Source organism: Paramormyrops kingsleyae, chromosome 8, assembly GCF_048594095.1.
Source record: "Paramormyrops kingsleyae isolate MSU_618 chromosome 8, PKINGS_0.4, whole genome shotgun sequence".
Taxonomy (NCBI): domain Eukaryota; kingdom Metazoa; phylum Chordata; class Actinopteri; order Osteoglossiformes; family Mormyridae; genus Paramormyrops; species Paramormyrops kingsleyae.
In genome coordinates this window covers 40,570,909-40,592,920 of record NC_132804.1, presented here as the reverse complement: position 1 = coordinate 40,592,920, position 22,012 = coordinate 40,570,909, and the positions used below count along the sequence as shown (strand labels likewise).

The 22,012-nt window shown below is 41.3% G+C and overlaps 1 protein-coding gene across 1 annotated transcript; it reads right to left on the bottom strand.

Annotated features, from left to right (window-relative positions):
* Positions 1 to 381: 381 nt before the first annotated feature.
* Positions 382 to 21,426, bottom strand: LOC140592220 (uncharacterized). Its single transcript, XM_072714936.1, has 8 exons — positions 21,375 to 21,426; positions 19,683 to 19,782; positions 11,734 to 11,823; positions 2,944 to 3,048; positions 2,726 to 2,757; positions 2,497 to 2,555; positions 2,301 to 2,365; positions 382 to 1,066 (listed from the first exon to the last, which is right to left on the bottom strand). Exons 2-8 carry the CDS (start codon positions 19,725 to 19,727, stop codon positions 794 to 796), a joined length of 669 nt encoding a protein of 222 aa, XP_072571037.1. The 5' UTR covers positions 19,728 to 19,782; positions 21,375 to 21,426; the 3' UTR covers positions 382 to 793.
* Between the last annotated feature and the right edge of the window lie 586 nt (positions 21,427 to 22,012).

Below are 22,012 nucleotides of genomic sequence, written 5' to 3'. Positions count from 1 at the left end.
CCCCACCAATTAGCCCAGCCAGTACCCAGTTAACCTACATAGTGATGGTAGCAACCATACCAAAAACACAAACTACATCATCTTCTCACAAAACGAGAGCAATAAAACAAAACAGGCAAAACAGCAATGACAACTCCTGCAAAAATATGCACACAATTTATACCATACCCACAAAATACATGAGGTCAACATTTATTATATGCGCCATATATCACTACGAAATCAAACCCCTTAATTTTTAGCCCTTAAAATTACCTTAATTACTGCTATATGTGAAATTAAGAGAAATTAAGGGAAAAAGTGCACAGATTAAGGCCAATTAAGGTGTAAAACTACTGAATTTTCCCCTTACTTTTTCAAATTTGCCCCTTAAATTTACATTTAAAAAATCCTTATTTCATCCCTTAATTTTTTATGAATTAAGGGGCAATTTAAGATTGTTTCAACATAACATTGCCCTTTAATTCTGATTATTAAGGGGCAGTTTAAGAGTACTGTAAGGTTCCTTTACTACTTAAAATGACTTACATCTCCCCTTAATTCTAATAAATTAAGGGATAGTTCAATAGTATTATAAGGGCCCGTAAACCCTTAAAATTCTTTATTTTGCCCATTATTTTTTTATTAATTAAGGGGTTATTTAAGACTGTTTTAAGTTCTTAAGCACTTAAAATATCCTTATAAAAATATCACTTAATTTTAATTGTGTGCTGAAATGTTTAGGTAAAAAATAAAGCATAATAAATCACAAACCAATATGATAAAATATTGTTTATTATTATGCATAAATGAATTACAACGAAAAAAGCTTTCTTTTTTTTACAGGCCGCTTGCCTCCTTGGGGTTGAAAAGCCTTTGGTGGGCTATAAGTAACGTATTCATAGCCTCTTCCTCCTTTAAATTTGTTGCTTCCTTCTTCCACTTCTTTTCTCTCCTCATCTGTCTTCTCACCCCTATCTTTGTTTTCTTCTCCCTTCTTCTTTCCTATTTTGTCTTCTGCTCCTTGCTCCTGCTGCTTACTTAGCCCATCTATGTATTTTTTTCTCCATTTCACTTTTTCCCCTGCCTATAATGGTAAAGAAGAAAAAATATTAGGAGGATAGAGCTTGTTCAAACATGCAATTACTACCAACAACTTTGCCAAGGGCTACTGTTCTCCCATCTTTTTTCAGCAGTCTTACATGCCTGTTCTCCCATCTTTTTTCAGCAGTCTTACATGCCTGTTCTCCTATCTTTTTTCAGCAGTCTTACATGCCTGTTCAGCCAAATGACTATTTCAATATTAGTCTAAATACTAGAACTCGTGGCCATAAGTGGAAATTAGCGGGAGAACATTTTAAAACAAATTTGAGGAAGCACTTCTTTACACAGCGTGTAGTCAGAGTATGGAATAGTCTTCCTGCTATTGTAGTGGAAGCTAAAACCATGGGTTCCTTTAAATCAGAGCTAGATAAGATTTTAACAACTCTGAGCTATTAGCTAAGTTCTCCCCAAACGAGCTTGATGGGCCGAATGGCCTCCTCTCGTTTGTAAATTTCTTATGTTCTTATGTTCTTAACTTGCACATCAAAATGTATTAATACAAACACAGCAAATCCATAATGTTCTATACATAAGGTATTTACTAAAAATGGAATAGCGGCCATGTTAAAATGTGCTCCCTGAAACCAGTTTATGTTTCTTTATGTGGCCTCCGGCACCTGCAGCCCAATGTAGTCCCCCACTCTTCTGGAGATCCACCCAGGCACGTAATGCCCACGTTGGCCTTCGCCGTACAGCAACGACACCAGAATTTACTCCGCGTCAATCACACACACCAGCCGCACACTAACCCCGGATCCACACAGACCTGCCGCGGCTTCACTCCCTCCAACTGCCCCTGCCTACAGCTGAATCGAAACGCCTTTGACCGACTGGAATTACCGTCATCTATACACTCTACTCACTCACTCCTGGGTCCTAAAGTCCCACTCGTTACATTTACATTAACTTGTGTCAGTAAATGCTGGGTGAGTACTTGTGATTTGGACTCACAATGGTATAGAGCAGAGGTAGCCAATCTTACCCGCAAAGGGCCGGTGTGTATGCAGATTTTTGGGACAACCTGTAGGTCAGCTGTTCAAACCCAGGTGTGAGGATTCTTATTTGTCAATTAAACTATTTTTAATGCTATGTAAGACCATAATTTTCACCAAATTGGTTTAATTACTTCTAATCCTTATAATGTCCCATGGAAACCCAGTCTAAGAGCTGCCCAGAAAAAAAATATACTTTGATGATATTTCAAGGAAATTACTTACTTTGTAAAGGTGCTTAAATGGAGGTGTGATGTCCAGGAGGCATACCTCAAGTGCTTCTGTTCTTTCTACAAGAAACCACAAACATTTCAGGTATGTAGCAGTTTGAAACATTATTCAAAATTAAGTTCAAAACCTGAAACTGTGCAGTACAGTGAATCAAGCAACAGGATTGGGAAAATGTAAAAACACATTTTACCTCCAACAACTTTGCCAAGGGCTACTGTTCTCCCATCTTTTTTCAGCAGTCTTACATGCCTGTAAACACATAAAATATGTATGCACATATACTGTATTGATCCTGATAGGTTTAAGATTGCAAAAATATCAGTTGGGCTGTCGACTGCAGAATATTTAAGAAGCTAAATTATGAAATGTATTACTATCTTACACAATCATAAGATACAAATACAGAAAAAGCTACATACTGTTCAAGTGAAGTTGAAGTCCTCCCTGTCTTCTAGACAATGCAATCAATAGAAATGAAGTTATGCCATGACATGAGAAGTGAAGAAGAACATGAACAGGAAAATTTTTCAGCCTTCGCTGACTAGGTCTGTATGCTGGATTGATGATTTAATCGGATTGTAAGAGGCTTGAATAATTTTAATTTGCTTGCAAGTTACTCATGTACAGTATGTATTACCTTTCCTGACCTTCGGAGGTACTCCCTCCTGTTTTGGAGCATTTTTAATGCTTTTTGACGAATTTCTTGTTCTTTGCCGATGAGGCAGGGCAACTTTGCTGTGACCTTGAAATTACATGAAATATTCTGTTAAAACACTTTATTTGATGTTTTATATTTTGTTACGATCCAGTCTAGGGTTGGACCGCAAGAAAGTGAAAGGGAAGGAGGGATTGGGGAGGACAGGCCAACTAGGGCTAGGAGAAGGGAACACGGGACACAGAGGGAGTCTTTTTTTATAGTTTTTTTTTTTTAGTTTTTCACAAACACAGTACAAACACTAGGTGTAACGAACGCCAGGAGTGACAAAGGCCAAAGAAACAAACAAAAGCACATCTACCGAGTATCACCACAAGCTGAGCTACCTAAGCGAACACAAAAAAAAGGTGAAACGAAACAACAATGCCTAAATCTATCTCCCTGACTAAACAAACAATAATCCCCACGTTAACGAATAAACAAAAAGGCAGACACTCCCTACACACCTAGTGAACACGAAACACAAAGCCAAAGCAAAGGTATCAAAAGGGAAAACCGAGAGGCGAAGTCGAAACACAGGCGAAAGTCCAAAACCAATCAAGCAATCAGAAACCAAGGCGAAAGTACAAATAAGGGCGAGGCGAGAATCAAAAGTTGAGGGCAAAACAGTCATACACAGTCAATCAAACAAAGCAAAAGCGAACAAAGAGCGAGCTAGCAGGCGAGAAGCAAGTAGCGGGCAGCCGAAGGGACGAAGCGGCAATCTCTTCAGCCGATGAACCGGAAACTGCTCCGAGGTAATGCTGTAAGTGACGTCAGACGCCGGAGACTTGGCGGAAAATCTGAATGAACAGCGAGCTGAGCGAGGACAGCGAGGGGAAGTTGGAATCACTCGAAGAATACATTGACTGGTACTTTGACACTATAGTCATGAAGAAGAACCTAAATACATCTTCCCCGGGCAAAAGCGAGACGCCGTCATCCAAAAGAAGTCGCCCGGCAGACTCCCCCGGAGCAACTTCGCCGACTAGTAAAGACTTCGCCGACATCCTGGAGTCAATCGACAAGCGATTGTCCAGCTTCGACGCGAGGTTGTCTCTGGTCGAGATTTTGCATCAGGAGTTCACATCCCTGAGGGAGTCTTTGGAATTCAGCCAGCAACAGGTGGAAACACTCGCTGCTGAAAATGCCTCACTACGGGGCTCGGTCAAGTCTCTAACTGAGAATGTGGCCAATCTAAAAGAAGAAAATAAAAAAATAAAAGAGACTGCCATCGATCTCCAAGCCCGTAGTATGAGAGATAACCTGGTGTTTTCAGGCATCCCGGAATCTGCTGAAGAGGACGCAGAAATTACGGTTAAAACATTTATCAAGACCCACCTGAAGCTTCCAGAGGACACTGTGGAAAGCATCTGCTTTGACAGAGTCCATCGGCTGGGAGCTAAGAAGCCTGGTGCCCTGAGACCGCGTCCTATTGTGGCCAAATTCGGGAATTTCAAACAGAAGCAGCAGGTGAAGAGCCGCGGCAGGGAGCTGAAAGGAACGGACTTTGGCGTAAACGACCAGTTCCCCAAAGAGATTCTGGAGCGACGCAAAGTTCTGTTCCCAATCCGACGCAGCTCCATCCAGAAGGGCTCCCGAGCTGTCATCGCCGTGGACCGGCTCTACGTGGATGGACAGCTCTACCGTGACCCTAACATCACTCCCTGGTTATATTAACGCCACTCCAGATAAGAACCTGTTATATTTTTCTTCTTTTCCCAAATCCTCTTCCGTTTACATCAATCTAGCTTATACATGTTAATTCGCTAATTTAATGTTATGTCATAACAAATACACTACCGTCAGTCTCCGCAGCGCTACAGTGCTAACAATGTTTTCGTTTCTAGGTTTCTCACATATACCCTTACTCGCGTGCCCCTTTGTATGTCTTTTTCACTTCTCCCTGCTTTCCCTGCACCGATCACCTGCTTTAAATTTCTACTCAATCACACACAACACCCTCGATTTTTACACATCTGCACGACATGACCATGTACATATGTACTTAGCTTCACCACAACCACTCCGACCTTATAGTGCACACAGACTTATAGAATACACACGCACACAAGCGCTCACACGCTCGTTCGTATCTGACTCATTTGCACGTGCAATATTAGCTACACACACATGTCTATGGGCACACTAAGGTTTGTCTCATGGAATGTGCATGGAGCTGGCTCCAGAGAGAAGAGGTTAAAAATATTTAGCCAGCTTAAAAAACTACAGGCAGACGTTGTTTTATTACAAGAGACTCATAGACCTGCCACAGCTACAGATGAACTTAAAACACCTGAGTTTCCTAATGTGTTCTCAGCCTGTTATAACTCTAGGCAAAGGGGAGTAGCAATTTTAATACATAAAAATGTTAATTTCACATTACTCAACACAATTATAGATCCAGAAGGTAGATTTATTATCATTAAATGATCTATACTTAACAAGAAGTTATGTATTGTTAGTATATATGGTCCAAATGTTGATAACCCTTCATTCTTCCACGTTTTCTTTACCGCACTCTCTGAACACCTAGATAGCACACTCGTTCTTGGGGGCGACCTCAATTTCGCACTAAATAAAGAAATGGACAGGCTCAGTACAGCTGCTCAGCGCAATTGGGAATCCATAAATATAGTTAAGCAGTACATGAGCGACTATGGTCTTCGCGATGCATGGCGTTCTCTTCACCCCAACCGTAGGGAATATACTTTCTTCTCACACGTCCATCACTCTTACTCTCGTCTGGATTATTTCCTAATCAGTAGCTCACTGCTGAGTGACATTTCAGACACTGAGATACACCCTATAGCTGTCAGCGATCATGCTCCTGTATCTTTAACCCTAATAAATAAGAAAGCCATTCCACCAATTAGAAACTGGAGATTTAATACATCATTGCTTAAAGATGGAGATTTTATTAACTATTTCAAAAAAGAGTGGGCTTTATATTTAGACTATAATGACCTGCCTGGAACATCAGCATCTGTTCTCTGGGAAGCAGGCAAAGCTGTGATGAGAGGTAAAATAATCTCATTATTTTAATAATCTCATCACATAAAAAGAAAAGAGAAAACAAGTATATTCAGGAATTAGAAGAAAACATCAAATCCTTAGAAGAAGCTTATGTATCATCCCAGGAACAGGAAATGCTGAACAAAATACGTAAAGCAAAATTAGAATTAAATGAAATTATTCATAAAAAAAAACACAATTCTTAGCACAAAGACTTCGCTGGCAAAATTATGAATATGGTAATAAATCAGGTAGATTTTTAGCTAACCAGTTAAAAATAAATAAAGAAAAAACAACTATATGTGCTGTTAAAGACTCAACTGGGGATACAGTATATGACCCTGAAAGAATAAACAACACTTTCAGGGACTTTTACAAATCTTTATACTTACCACAGATAAACCCATCTAAAGACGAAATTGATCAGTTTCTTGATAGTATAACCCTTCCGAAATTATCAGATAATCAAACGATGGCACTGGATTCTCTGCTGACACCAGGTGAACTCCAGGAAGCTTTGAACAGTATGCCCAATAATAAGGCTCCAGGCCCAGATGGATTTCCAGTAGAATTCTATAAAGAATTCTGGACAATTCTGTCACCAACATTCTACAGAATGTTGCAGGAAACCAAGGAAAATGGTAGACTACCACCAAATATGAATTCTGCCAACATTAGTCTCTTGCTAAAACCAGGCAAAGACCCTATATTGCCTACCAGCTATCGTCCAATATCCCTTATTAATATTGATCTTAAAATAATCTGCAAAGCTCTCTCAAAAAGAATAGAGAAGATAACCCCTCACATAATTCATCCTGACCAAACTGGTTTCATAAAAGGGAGGCACTCATCAACAAACACACGTAGATTACTCAATCTGATAGACTATTCGTGCAATAAAAACCTTCAAATCATAATATTGTCTCTAGATGCAGAAAAAGCATTCGATAGAGTTAGTTGGAGTTTTTTATTTGCAACATTACACAAATTTGGTTTTGGAACCTCTTTTATAAACTGGTTAAAAATATTATATAGTTCCCCAACAGCATGTGTTAGGACAAATGACCAAACATCCTCTAGCTTCTGTCTCAAGAGGGGCACCAGGCAGGGATGCCCTCTCTCCCCCTCACTGTTTGCAATTTTTATTGAACCACTAGCAGCAGCAATTAGACAGGCTATAGTGATTAAAGGCATCAAATGCAAGAATGTGGAACATAAGGTCAGTCTTTATGCGGATGATGTGTTACTCTTTCTCCAGCATTCACAAACCACTCTCTCTGAGGTAATTACATTAATAAACTCTTTCTCAAGAGTCTCAGATTATTCAATAAACTGGTTAAAATCTACAGTTCTTCCAATTAACTGCTCCTTTCAGAACTCTTCCTCCACTCCACTGCAATCTGGGGATATTAAATATTTAGGTATTAATGTTTCACCTAGGCTGGCAGACTTAACTAAATTAAACCACATCCCACTTTTAAAGAAGGTAGAGGATGAGCTGGTTAGATGGAAGTCCCTGCCCATATCACTCATGGGAAGGGTTGCATCAATAAAAATGATGGTGTTACCAAGAATTAATTATTTATTTGCAATGATTCCAAGTAAACCATCACCTGACTGGTTTAGATCTCTGGACTCCGCCATCTCTAAATTCCTTTTGAAAGATAAACCACCGCGTATTAGCTTAAAAACGCTGCAAAGGACCAAGGACAAAGGAGGACTAGATCTGCCTAACCACTACTTCTTAGCCAACAGGCTTCAAAACATCTCAGGATGGCTAAAACATACCCTCTTAGATGAACCTTGGCTAGACGTAGAACAGGCTCTATGCAATAACAAAGAGATTTCGGATCTACCATTCATTAGCTCAAACATTAAACGACATGAATGCTTCAAAAGCATCAGTATCAGCTCTTCTCTGACAGCATGGTGGGAGTTTCTTAAAATGACTGAGTCTTCATTAATCCCATGCAAACGTACTCCCATCTGGAACAACCCTGACATACTACTAAACAATAATATGATAAATTTCCCGGATTGGAGTTGTAAAGGTATTAAATACTTGGAACATATATTCGAAGAAATAGACTTTATCCCCTTTGACTTATTAGTTAAAAGACATGGGATTAACAAGAATAGATTTTTAGAATATCAACAAGTTAAATCTATAGTAAAAAGGAAATTCAAGTCTAATCAAATCAAATTACAAATACCACCAACCCCCAAATTACTGTCTAAAATATACAGGACACTTTCCAAAATGGATGATTCAATATCCCTTCCTATTGCAAAATGGGAGGCAGATCTATCAATCAGCTGGAACCACAATTTCTGGTCTAAGACATGCTTAAAAACCTTTGAACTGATTAGAAGTCCCAATTTACAATTAATACAATACAAAATCCTGCATAGAGTGCACTATACAGGGCATCGGATGTTCAGGATGGGTTTTACATCTTCTAACAACTGCTCACACAGTCAAGGGGATACACCTGACAATTACATCCATGCTCTTTGGTTCTGTCCACCTGTTCAGATGTTTTGGCGCAGGATTTGTGAGGACTTATCAAAGTGTCTGAAATGTACCATTCCAGCCTCTCCTTCAGTCTGCTTGTTGGGCGACCTAGATGGTGTCACTACAGAGATTAACACAACCCACATGGCTTTCACCGCTTTATGCATTGCTAAGAAGACTGTCCTCATGAACTGGAAAAATAAAAATAACCTTAATATCAACCAATATAGAGAGAGTTTGCTGGACCATATTAGTCTTGATACAGCTTCTGCCGCCACATTAGACCAATCTCTCTGGGCTCCTTTGATCAGCTCCATCACCTAGTGGCGGTGGGGGGTCGCAGGTTTGTCCCGCTTCGGTCTTTGTTGTTGGTGTGGGGGGGGGCCTATGGGCTTGGGGTGTCGGGGGGGGGGGGGTTTCTGGGGGGGTTCGGCACTGGGACTGCGGTCCTAGCCTGGATGGGGCTTTGGTGGCTCTTGGGTGGCGTCTTTCTGGCGGCTGCATGCAGCGCTGCTGGGGTAGCCAGTGCCGGCGGACGTAGGTTGCCGGCCTGGCGGCCGTGCTGCTCCTGGGTGGGTCCGGGGCGGGCTTGGGGTTCTGGGGGCGCTCTGCCTCCGGGCTGGGGTTCCGGCTGGGCTGGGGGGGCTTGGGTCCTGGTGGGTGGGTCGCCGGGGTGTGGGCTGGCGCGTGCACTGGGGCCCAGCCCCGGCGCAGGGACCTTCGGCGCATTGGAGGGGCTGGGGGCCTCTTTAGCTGGTGGGGAGGTTGTTACCATCTGTCCGCAGGTGGTCCCTGCCTTAGGGGTATCCACTCTGCGGTGGTGGGGGGGAATCCAATAGAGTAGGAGAATGGACCCAACCTGGGTGTCTATTGTCTTATGTAGTCTGGGAGTTGACTGAATGGTGGGGTGGGTGTAGTTTTTCCCTCTGTGGTGGGGTCTGGTTGGCTGCCCCGGGCTCTGTGGTGCCCGGTGGTGCCGCTGCTCTGGGCCCCCGGACTGGATGGGCCTCGGCTCTCCCGCCCTGGGTGGATTTCGGTGAACGGGGGTGCTTATGGGGGTCAGCGGGGGGGCTGGCTCCAGAGGGGGGGTACTTTGCCCCCCCCGATCCTTTCCTCCCCATCCCTAAATGCTTCCCTCCTCCCGCTCCGTCACCCCAACACACATATAGGGCTTTGAGGTGCAGGTGCGTCGCTGGGATGCAGGGGAGGTGTTCCTCCTCTGTCCCCCCGTGACCACCTGTGTCTCAATCACACATCACAACTTAGACACTCTCATTACTTACTCTCTCATGACACATACATTTAGGGCCTTAGGGGTGGGCACAAGGAATGGCGTCCAGAGGGCGGTCTGTTCATTCAGCCTTACCTCTGGTGCCAGTGCCCACTTCTCAATTTTAAGTTGCACATAGACATTGAGGGTTCTGGGGAGGGGCCGAGCTGACACCAGCTGCTGATTGGCAGAGGGTGGTTAGCACCATGCCCTTCCCCTGTTTTAAAGCACTTTAGAACAACACGCACCAACACCACATATGAGCGGGCGGAGGGAAGCATGGGGTCTTTTCACACCCCCGTTCTCTGTTCACCATCTGGGGCCGGGGGCTGGGAGGAGCTGGCCGTCCGGTTGGGGTCTGGGCTGGTGGGCTTCTCGACTGCTGTGGGGTCCGGGGTGGTCTTCTTGTCCCCATGCCAGAGGAAAAAAGGGATCCATCTCCGAGGTCTGGTGGCGGATTGCCCCTCTGGGGGCGGTGGTGCCTAGATCTCGGAGTATAGAGTATATATGGGGAGTGTGAATGTGCGTACAGCGTTCATTTCTGTGTCTTCATGTTGGGCGAATGGGTGAATATTTGTTTATGTGTGCATGAGGGTGGGAACGTATGCTTGTGTATGTGTACGCCTGTTTGTCTATACGTATGTGTCAGGTTGGGTCTTAGACTCCACCTGAAATAACATCTCAGGCTCTATTCCCCCCCGCCACACTCCCTGCTGGTGGATGAGGCCCCCGGCTGCCGATGCGTTGGTGGTTCTCGATGTCCGGGGCTGGATGCTCTGGTGTGTGCTGGCTCACTCTCGGTGGTTGCCTGCCGGGGCCTGGCCCTTCCATCTCTGGGCCCTTGGATCTCTGGGCCCGGGGACCGGTCTGCCCTGGTGTGGCCAGCCGCCGGCGGGGCCTGCGTGCTCGTCGCCACGGCCCCCTGGGGCTCCTGTGATGTGGCTGCCGGATGGCCCCCCTCCGGAGCGCTCCTCTGCCCTTTCCTCGGTGGGGGCAGCAATTGTCCCTGCGGTGGTCCTCCTGGGGTTCCCCTGCCCTGGGGGGCCTCTGGATATCTGGGGCCCGGGTCTCCTCCGTGTCAACTTCATGTCCTGGGTGGGCGGGGCTGTGGCTCCCCACACACACTACTAGACAATTACATGGAGAAACCTTAGGAACACCAGCGCGCTGACACACAGGTGTACACACAGGTGCTCACGGACACATGCTCACGGACACACACTATCTTGATCGGCTGTTGTTTCTGGGCATGGGTTGTAATGCTGGTTGTGTGTGCTGTTCAACAACATTTAACGTTTGATGGTCGTTGTGATTAGTACAGATGTCGTATGTTGTCTTTCTCTTTTCAACAGACATGGAAGCAGATTATCTGTTTTGTTTTTTTCTTGTTTTTTTTTTTTTCTTTTGTTTTTTTTTTTTCTTTCCATTCCTCTCTCTCCCTCTCTCTCTCTTCCCTCCTTCTCCTTTGTCCCCCCCCTCCCTCTCCTTCTTTTGAGGAAGTAAATAAAAATATAAAATAAAAAATAAAAAAATAATAATAAAAAATAATAATAATAAAATAAATTAATAAATAAATAAATAGATACAGATAAAGTAGTCCTCCGCAGAGGGGGGGTGGAGGAGGGAATATAAAAAAAAAAAAAAGGAAACTGCTCCGAGGGCAAGGGAGGCGGGGTCAGATCCAGAGGGCGGAGTCGAGAGAGCAGTTGACCAATCGGCGGCGAGAAGGCAGGAGGTCCGAGCAACTTACGGGCATCCTCCTAAACTTACGGCACAAATTCCTTACGGCACGTAACCCGAACTTACGGCACGTAACACTTGTGAATCGAAATTTTAAGCACTCATTGTGCTTTATGTGGTATATAAGTAAGATACAGAAATGAAACTATTTGATTAGACACATTGATTTTAAACAAATTTATGAGGTACAAACTTTGCTTATGACAGGGTCCCAATCAATTTCAGCTCCCTTGCAGGCAGTGGTCCACATTTTCGATGCACCCAGGGATGACCTTACAACAGCCTGGTGGAGATGTGTAGAAAAAAGAAAGATATCAGTTTTGCACCAAAAATGTTAGAATACAGAGGAGTACAGGTAGAAATAGAATCAGCAGAATAAATGGTAGTAGTATTTCTGATGTGATAACCACTTATTCTACTGATTCTATTTCTACCTGCACTGTCTGTATTCTAACAGCTCTGTCCACTTTATTTTCTATTTCCAGGACTGTGTAATACTGAATCTCTTTTGTTCGGTTGTTGCTGCTGATTTCCCCTTCTTATTTTTAAGGAAGTCTTCTGCTTCCACTCCAGATTGCTTGAGGGAAAGATCATGAAACTAAATATGATATATTCTGTAACCATGACTTGACAGCAGTAAGTCTGTGAAACCACAAGGAAAAAAACAGAGTGCTTGCTATCAAACCATTTACTTGCCTTTAGTTTTAAAATGGAAATTAGAGATTTCCACAGCCTGAAGTTTTTGGGGAACAAAATGTAAACATCTTGCTCCCCAATATCCACAAAATCATCCCCTGTCACGCCTTGTTCTTCATGGTAAAACACAGAGAAAATAGATTAATCCACATGATTGTAACTATAAGACCCAAAACATTATGGCCACACAGAGATTGAAAAAATAACAATGATTATCAATAAATTAATAATAAAGCACCATAATATAATTAAGGCACGCAGAGTGAGCATTTAGCAGGCAAAGCAACAGTAAGTAAGGCGGACAAAGGGGCAACTGAGAAGACTGCATCACCAAATTTAGCATATTTGTCCTAAACACAACACTGGTAGGCGCTATCAATTTAACATTACCATATAGTTCATGAGCCAGCTCATTCTGCCAGGTTCATTCTGCCAATGTTTTGGCAGAGTTCCTCCGCTGACATTCCTGCATAAATCTGGTTGCTGTGAACACACAAACCATTTTTTAAAAAGAATACTAGTGCTAACAATATTTTATCAAGTAGTTTGAAGGCCATGGTTTGGATTACAGGGGCGCTCTCTTGAAATTTGTTCACATCTTATTTTATGTAAGGTTCCTGAAATAAAAGGTCTCCCCTGTCAGCCACTCTGTAATTCACGCCCTGGGTCGATTCACGCGATGGTCATGGAGCACGACGCTACATTACAAATATGCAACGCTGCGCGTTTGCATACATTCCGACATGCCCACTTTGTGCAACGAAAAACCAACATGTCGGACAACCTAGGGCAGGAGTCTACAACCTGCGGCTCGCGAGCCACATACAGCTCTTTGACCACGTCACTGTGGCTCTTCTCAGAATGATAGCGGCATTCGCATTTTTATGTCTTAACATAATTATGATAAATAATTTCTTTACGACAGTATTATATATGGGTTAATATTATTTTTCATTTAGATATTTCTTTAACTATATGTGAATGAGGCAGTCCGCTTAACTGCATAATTTACATCTTCCTCAAAGTCATTCACCAAAACGAGATTACTTCTCTGGTTAAATAGCATTCTTTCCGGAGTTTTCTTAAGCACCTGGAGATTGGATGTACGCTTCAACATTTATTGGGATTCCTAATTCTTTTAAATACTTTTTTGTAGTAAATCGTCACCATGCCTTCCCAGATCTTCGTAAAAAATTATTATATTTTCTCCGATTTACATATAATAGCCAGCTGAGTTGTGATTACATTTTGCACTGCTCGTCAGCACAGCAGTAGTGAAGGAGAGTGAAGGGCAGACTACTGCAGAGCCGAACGAAAGAAGGGATGAGGGTGAAGACTATCGCTACAGAACTGAACAATGTTGTAATATTAGTCACCTTTGCGCTGTTACGCGTCCGAGTGATTTAAAACTGACATGCCCCCCGAAACTGGTTTTCTTTATTTTTTGGAAGTACTTGAACTTGAACTTGTGTTTTTGTGTTAAATGCATATGTGCCCCTATCACATAAAAAAAATCGTATCTCAAACCCCCTTCTCTAACCATTGCGGCTCATTGTAAATATTGGTTCAGATATTTAGGAAAAAATGGCTCTCTGCTTTAAAAAGGTTGCCGACCCCTGACCTAAGGTAAATGTACGGCTCCACATACACATATGCGAGGCGATCCTACAGCCAAGCGACACCAGTGAAAGTTATGGAAATGGGCAGGCAAAATCGGCACTTCAGGCAAATGTTCAAAAATAATTTTAATATTTAGATTTTTTTATAAAAATAATTAGACCTTACTTACTTAAAAACAAAATGAAGAACATTGAAAGGGTTTAAGTCATGTTTGGGGTTAATAAAAAGCTCTTGGAAGGAAAATTACCACAGAGATTTACTAATTCAAGTAAGTCAGGGTTGCTAATTAACTTTAGCAAGCTTTTAGTTTCGTCTTGCTAATTGGTAGCTCTATGTAAGTAAACTTCATATCTTAATTCATAAACTATGGCCATATATTGATAGTTATAGACAATTCAAATTCTTGGTTTTGTTTTTCTGTAATTTTTAGTGGACCGTGGAAATGAGTGAACATACCTCTCCATCATCTCTTCGTGTCATCGTCGCTTTGACGAAGGATTGAGTGGGCCGGTCTAATTCCTATTGGTGTCTTTGGTGCCGTTTCTGATAGCAACACTTTTAACATTTCTGGCTTACTCCGTATATTTCCGTAGACGTTGATTGGCTGCTTCTTGCATAACCAGATTTCATTGGTTGGCACAAAGGGATTTGATTGGTTGGAGATATTACTGCTGTTGCTGGAGTACAATATCTCCAACTAATCACGACACAGATGCCAACCAATAAAATCTGTAAAGTGATACTGATTGGTACTGCGGTTGCTGTGGAGCAGATACCTTAGAGATTCTGCAAGACTTATGTAAGACTTATGTACTTTTGTGTCTGCATCAGTAAGACAAGCAAGACACTCTCCAAAAATGGACTTATCAAAATTAAAACAACGGTAAGAATGAATTTTCTATTTCCACTAAATGTACTAAAATACAATTAATACAAGTCAATATCCATGTTATTGTTTATGTTAAACATGATCTTGATATTAGTTTTTAGTAAACATGAATTTTTGGTTAACCAATTTCCTCACTTTAAACTCAGATTTAAATGTTATTTTGTTATTAATTTTAAACGTCCAACTGACATATGGTTTGAAGAAGACCAACAAGTTCCTCAAAAGGAAATAAAAGACTTAGGATCTTAATTTTTCAAAAATTTTCTTAATTTTGTGGCGGATCAGTTCCACAAAGCATCTGTAATGACATTAAAAACTGACCGCAGCTGTATGAATCCCAGCTGGTGGTTTTAAAATCTGGAGATACCTGCAAATGATTCCAGGTGATGGTTGGGGACATACTATAATAACAACTACAACCAATTAATATATTTACTCTTACAAGCAATTTCTGTAAAATGAAAACCCTGCACAAAATTGCACTACCACTTTTGCCACTACATCTCCAAAAATATATTTTGTACCCAGTCTTAACAAATGACATTTAAGATGCCAGTTTAAATTTTAAGTAGCTACATTGCCATAAATGTGACCACAAAAACATTTTAATTTACAGGAGACACCAGAAGTCAAGACTCCAGTGTGTTTGTTCTGTCTGTGGAGGAAAAAGAATGTATTTTTCAGGACAATAAAGGCTCACTTTAAAAAAGAGAATAGAAAGGTAGGTTTATGACCTGATTCATCCGTGCAGTCTTAATTTATCTGTGATTTTACTAAGATAAAAAAAATGTTCTTATAAGTTTTTACACTTTTCATTTTGGCCATGCATCACACAAACAGAAGCCATTCATGATGCTTTTTATCTTCAGATTGTATCCTTGGCTAACTACATTTCTATTCTACATGAGATGGGCTTTACAATACATCAAGTAAGTATTGTCACGCCCGGCTTGGACGATCCTCCTATGTGCCACGCCCCCCTCGTTAACCACGCCCCCCTCGTTAACCTCATGTGAAACCCCGATGTTATCAGCTGTTTCTTGTTGTTTTATTAAGTCCTGTGTATTTAAGTCCACGTCACAGTATGTATCCCCAGTTCTGTCATTAACGTCTTAGCTTTGTTTGAAGTCCTGTTTTGCCTTGTATATCTCTCCCGATTAAAGTCCTCTTTCCCCGATCCTGTGTCTCTTCTCTTTTCAGTTTTTGCTAGATTTTTTTCTCTTTTTGGAAATTCTACCCAGATATTGATCAAAAACAGAAAATTAGCAAAGCTATAATTTTCCAAATTATAACATTTACCAATATCAATTAAACATTAACAACAGCAAAAATCTGCAACATTAAGGAATGAATTTGTGTGTAACACTTTTTTTTTTCATTTAATGTTTTTGTAGTATTCTGAATCCTCAGAGGAGCATTCAACATCTGAAGAAGAGGTTTACTCACAGGATTCCATCCCTGAAGTTACCAATCAAGTGTCTGAACAAGATTTCCACATGTCTTTGTCTGGAGAAGTTTCTAAGTCATGTTACTCTGAAGAGGTCACGCATGAGTCTGGTTCTAAAGAGGTCTTCCAGGTGTCCATTTCACAAGAGCTCTCCCCAGTATCTACTTCAGAAGAAGTCTCCCAGGTAGCCAACTCAATAGAACTCTCCCAGGAGTTTACCTCAGAAGACTTCTCCCAGAGCTCCACCTCAAACTGTTTCCAGGTGACCCCATCATATGACTGTAGTCTTATAACATCTCACTGGTCATACAAAACAAACATTTATGAAGGATCCAGTACCACTGTCCTCCAAGCTGTATGTCGCCACCTCAAGACATTCGTAGAGCACCCTGGAATGTCAAAGGCTGCACTCAATTCAGTTTTGGCCACAGAGCAATCATTCTTGTTACCAGTGGGTAATAAGATGCCCTCCTCATATAGTGAAATGATTTCAGTCATTAATCCCTTCCTCATACCCCTCTCTGTCTACCATGTCTGCCCAAAGGGTGACTATGTTTACTTCAGGGATGAAGATAAATGCCTTGCACAGTGTCCAGCTTATGGCAACAAACGACTGAATGATCGGAATTTACCAATAAAAACATTCAGCTATCTGCCAGTAATCCCTCGTATAGTTAGGTTGTATTCAAGCCCCAAAATAGCTGAACTTCTACAATCACACTGTTTGGAAGAACCTGAATTAATCATAGATATACAAAACACATGTGAGTGGCGGAGGTGGTTTTCTCCTGGGGGAATGTTTCAGGGTGACCAGAGAGGAATTGCAATTGGTTTTGCAACTGATGGAGTAAATCCTTGCAAAACAATTGGGAAAGAGTGTAGCATCTGGCCCATGTACATAAAGATTTTCAATTTGCCCGCATGTATGCGGAATGAAATGGGACATCTGATGTTGTGTGGGGTAATAGAAGGAGAGGGAAAAAAAGAGCCTCCAAGCCTTGACCCATATATGGAAGTGCTAGTGCAAGAGCTTCACTCCTCAAATGGCAGACTTACATATGATGCCTTCCATCATTAATATTTTCCTCTACGTGTGGCAATAGTACGGTTCATTACAGATTTCATGGGCAGATGCAAACTGCTACATTGCGTTGGACCAATGGGGCTAAGGGCATGTCCTTGGTGCAAATTACAAGGATTCAAATGCAGGTGCCTTGGGAAAACAGTCTTATCTGGAAATCGGAGATTTTTGGGGACAGCACATCCTTTGCGATCTCAAGAGGAGCTGTTCCCAACCACTGAGTGCAATCCAAGATGTGGGATGATTGCAATGCTGTCAGAATCCAGAGAGCATCCTGGAAACACTACCTATGAAGAGAGGGTATTCCAAAGGGCTAAATATCAAAATGCACCCACGAAACTTGAAAGGGCACAGTTAGCCAAAGAAGAAGGAGTATTTGGTCCATATCCAATGCAGTCTCTGCCATATCACAATGAGGTCAGACAATCGCACCCAGATGGTATGCATGTCATCAAACAGTCATTCTCCCATCTCATGGACTTCCTGTGTGATTCAAAGAAGGTTATTAGTTCTTGGCAGATGGCAGACCATGTCCACCGGGTAATTCCACCTCAAAGGTTTGCTCTTACAGAAAGGGAGCTTAAGGAGGCAAATCTAAGAGCAACTGGTGTCATTGCTCCAGTGGGGTCGAGTTTCAATGCTGGACCAGTCTTCTCCCAGAATCTGCCCAACACATCGGCTATCCATGAGGTATGTAACTTACGCAACATAATTCTTAAATTTTATAACCTCCTTTTTTCTGTTTCTTGCGGTTTGATCTCTGCCAACACTGAATTTAAAACTACTGTATGTAGAATATTGATGCTACCAAGGCAAAAACATGTTGTAAATTGTAGTAACATTTTATGGAGTGTTTTCTTTTTCTTGCTCTTCAGTTTCAGATTTCTGGGGTTTTCCAATGGTGCCCGAAAGGAATGCTTGAGCAACAACAGCGGCGTAGCCTTTTCATGTGGCTGAAAGCTATTCAGTGTTGCTATGCTGAATCATTTACTGAAGTGGACCTCGAGAATCTTGATGAAATTGTACCTTTAGCTTGTGCCCTCATGGAGAGGGATTGGCCTCTTTCATTTCAGGTGAATACAATGCTTTGAACAATATGATATAATATTAATATTGTTAGTTGTACTAAGGTCCTATTTGTCATTGTCATATTACTCTATTTTGCCATTTAATTTTTGTGTTTTGTGTCTTTTGTGTTTTAAGAATAGAACATCACGACCCACCTCCTACTACACCTGCCCCAATCAGTAAGAGAGAATGGACCTCTTGTGTCTACATGGATGTTTCCATTTGAGAGAGCTAACAGCTGGGTTGTGAGGCGTGCACTCAATAAGTGTGACATGGCGAGTACAATAATGCGGACTTACCAGGTAAATTATATGTATTTGTATTTGCAAGAAGGTCATATGTAAGGTTAAGGTTATAATTCTAGTATATGAAAAACATGCTTTATTAATGCATTTGCTCATTTAGCAGAAACAATTTTATTTCTAATTGATTTAAAGTACAGATATACTCATAATAGTGAGTGTTGCCTTAGTAGTAAACCCTCTTAGTGTTTTTTCAGCACCATAGTGTACCAGACAAATCACTGTACAACTTTACAAGCCATGAAATTGTAGCTTGGTGTAACTGGGAAAAATGTGAATATGCACAAACGTAGGAAAAATCTATTTTCATTTTTAGGTCCTGGACTTTACATTGTTTGCCTACAGTTCAGAAACAGTCCATAATGAGGATCATCATGGACTATCCCTGAATACCCAGACCTGGACAAAACAACATCCAAGTCCAAATCAGTTAATGCTCTTGACCAAATTTCTGCCAGACAGCAATGAGAAGATGGAAATCATGGTTTGCCACAAGACCTTCCGAGTGCAGAAGAAGGGCCGCAATCAGCCTCTACTGTTCTCTGCAGCACGGCAGGCCAAATATAATAAGAAATCTTGCTATGTGCAGGTTTCAGAGGCAACATTTGGTGAAATTCAGTATTTTGTAGCACACACAAATAACACATTTGCTGTGGTAGACATTTTCCCAAATCCAGAAATTGATGAAGAAGTACACATGTACTTCTGCAAAAGGGAAAAGGTGGGACAGGATTTTATCCAAATGTCATCATTGTCAGCACCTTTGTTCGTAGCATTTGAGGATGACAAAATTTATTTCCTGAATGTGCCTGTCCCTGGGAAGCCACAGTGGCTGGAGTCACATGTCTGTAAATAGGTTAACTGTCTAATGTTTTGAAAATATAAGTACAGTAAACAGTCAAATATGTGCTCATTTTCAATTTTGTCATGTTTGAATTTGTTACTGCTTTGTATATATTACTGTCATGACCTGCTCGTACGATCCTCGTGTGTGCCACGCCCCCTCATTAACCACTTGTACTGCCCCGATTGTGATCACCTGTTTCCTGTTATTTCGGCTTGTCTTGTGTATTTCAGTCCGCATTCAAGTCTGTTTCCCCAGGTCTGTCATTGACGTTTGTCTTGTGCTGCTCCACGTTCTATAAATAAAAGCTCGTTTTTGGATTCACGTCTCCCGAGTCTCCTTCCCCGCTACCCGTTCGTGCACCGGACCTGACAGTTACACTGTTCATAGTACACTGTATACTTAAGAATTGTTGATGGAAAATTACAGTTATCAGCACCTAATTATGATTGGTTGTAGTCAAATAGCATCTGTTCTTAACCATTTAATCAATTTGTCATCTGTCTAAAGCTGGAAGTCAGTGTTATTTTGCAAAATCAAATGTGCAATAAAAATTTCAGAAAAAATCTAAGAAAATGGTGATGACCTTCAAAGGGCACTCATGTTTTATGAATGAACATTTACTACATAATATGAAATGCATGCAGACATATAAAATTTACATGAAAAATCAGACATTTAAAAGATGAAAATTATAGTTTCATTGCTGAATGAAAATGAAAATAAAAAATAGACTGGATCATGCAATCAACTATTCATTGCATTTGGAGAATTTTGCACTCTGACAATTTTGTGTCAGATGTTGTATTTATAATACTTCAATATTTACTTTCTATTTATTTACACACAGAATGCTGCAAAAGTCGTACATATGCGGAGCACTTGGTAGATGGAAAAATGGCACTAAAAATGGTTTCTAAGTGAAGTAGTGTAAATATAACCTTCCCAATTTACTAACTTTTATACCCAGTGACTAGTAAGACATTATTTTTAAGGAAATAACTCTAATACAATATTTCAGTAATTTTACAATAATCTCCATTTGGCACTGTATCAAAGTTCATAATTATGCATATCAGTTTAGATTATAAACCATATAAATAACCTTTATTATGACACTTAATGTCAGCACAAACTTGGAGTATTACACCTGAATCTTTACAAGCATAGTTTCACACTTTAAGAATTAACTCTACTTAATAGTGTCCTTAATTACCCCTTAGTAATACAACACCCTGAATTAACACCTTAAATTTAAGATTAAGGGATTTCACAGTCATGTCTTAAATCTAATTTTAAGGTAAAATTAAGGGGTCTGTTTCACAAATTAACGCCCACTTAATTCAAATTAAGGGGTTTGGTGTGTTTTCAGGGGTAAATTAAGGTAGAGTTAAGCACATTTTAAGTACATTGTGTTTCGTAGTGTATCCACCTGCGTCCTACGTGGGCTTCGGCATAAACCCAGACACGCCCCCATCATCTGGATCGGTAAGATCGGTAATTATTATATACCAAAAAGAGAAAAAAAACACATTGCCACGCCATTTAACCACCATCGCTTAATACCTTACACTGCAGCCCGACACAAGACAACCACCCGCTCACCACGATCCCAGTCGCTCGCATAAATGTCACGGAAACACCAGACCATTACCCTCTAACCAGCCGCTCGTGCACTGCAACTCAACACCGGACCCGTGGGTGACGTAACCACCGTCAATCACCGGTTACATTAGTAACTAGAAATTAAGGTGCTAATGTTAGCCGTCGTCGGCGAAAGTTTTAAAACGACAACCTAAACTGACAGACATTCGGTAATTTGTAGGCTATTATTAATGAAGGCTACATTAATTTACTTTCTGTGGATAATGAAAATCAGGCACTTACCGCTGTTCATCAGCTCACTCTCCGCTATTGAAGGGGGTGGAGTCACACCTTGTTATTTCCTGTACTGACATTGGACATGTCCTGGGAGTGGAGACTGCAGCGGAAGTGACTCCACAGTGAAGGTCTGCAGCCAGGTGCTCTTGGGGCAAGGAGTGATCAGCTGGCAAAAGTGCTGAATTGTCTGTAGCCTGGTAAGGAATCTAAATTGTGAGATATAGAAAAATAACAGCCCTATTGCCTTTCATTTGAACATTTTAAAACACCTTAAAACAGTCTGAATATCATTAAGGATAAAGAATGCACTGGTGAGCTCAGTTATCGCAAAGGGACTGGTAGGCCAAGGAAGACCTCCACTTGTGATGACAAAAGAATCCTCACTATGGTAAAGGGAAATCCCCAAACAACTGTCCAACAGATCAGAAACAGTCTTCAGGAGGTGGGTGTGCCTTTGTCAGAGACTAATATCTGCAGAAGACTTGAACAATGTCACATGAACAAAAACACAGAGGCTACACTGCAAGATGCAAATCACTAGTTAACCACAAAAACACAATGGCCAGATTACAGTTTGAGAGAAAGTACTTAAAAGAGCCTGCAGGATTCTGGAAAAAGAACTTATGAACAGATGAGACTACGAT

Coding starts and splice junctions, on each gene's coding strand:
- LOC140592220 (XM_072714936.1), bottom strand. CDS start 19,727: ATGCGGACTGAAATACACAAGACAAGCCGAAATAACAGGAAACAG. Junction 3,049..11,733: donor GGGACCCTGTCATAAGCAAA/GTTTGTACCTCA, acceptor TGTAATTTCAAG/GTCACAGCAAAGTTGCCCTG. Junction 2,556..2,725: donor ACTTCAACTTCACTTGAACA/GTATGTAGCTTT, acceptor ATGTGTTTACAG/GCATGTAAGACTGCTGAAAA.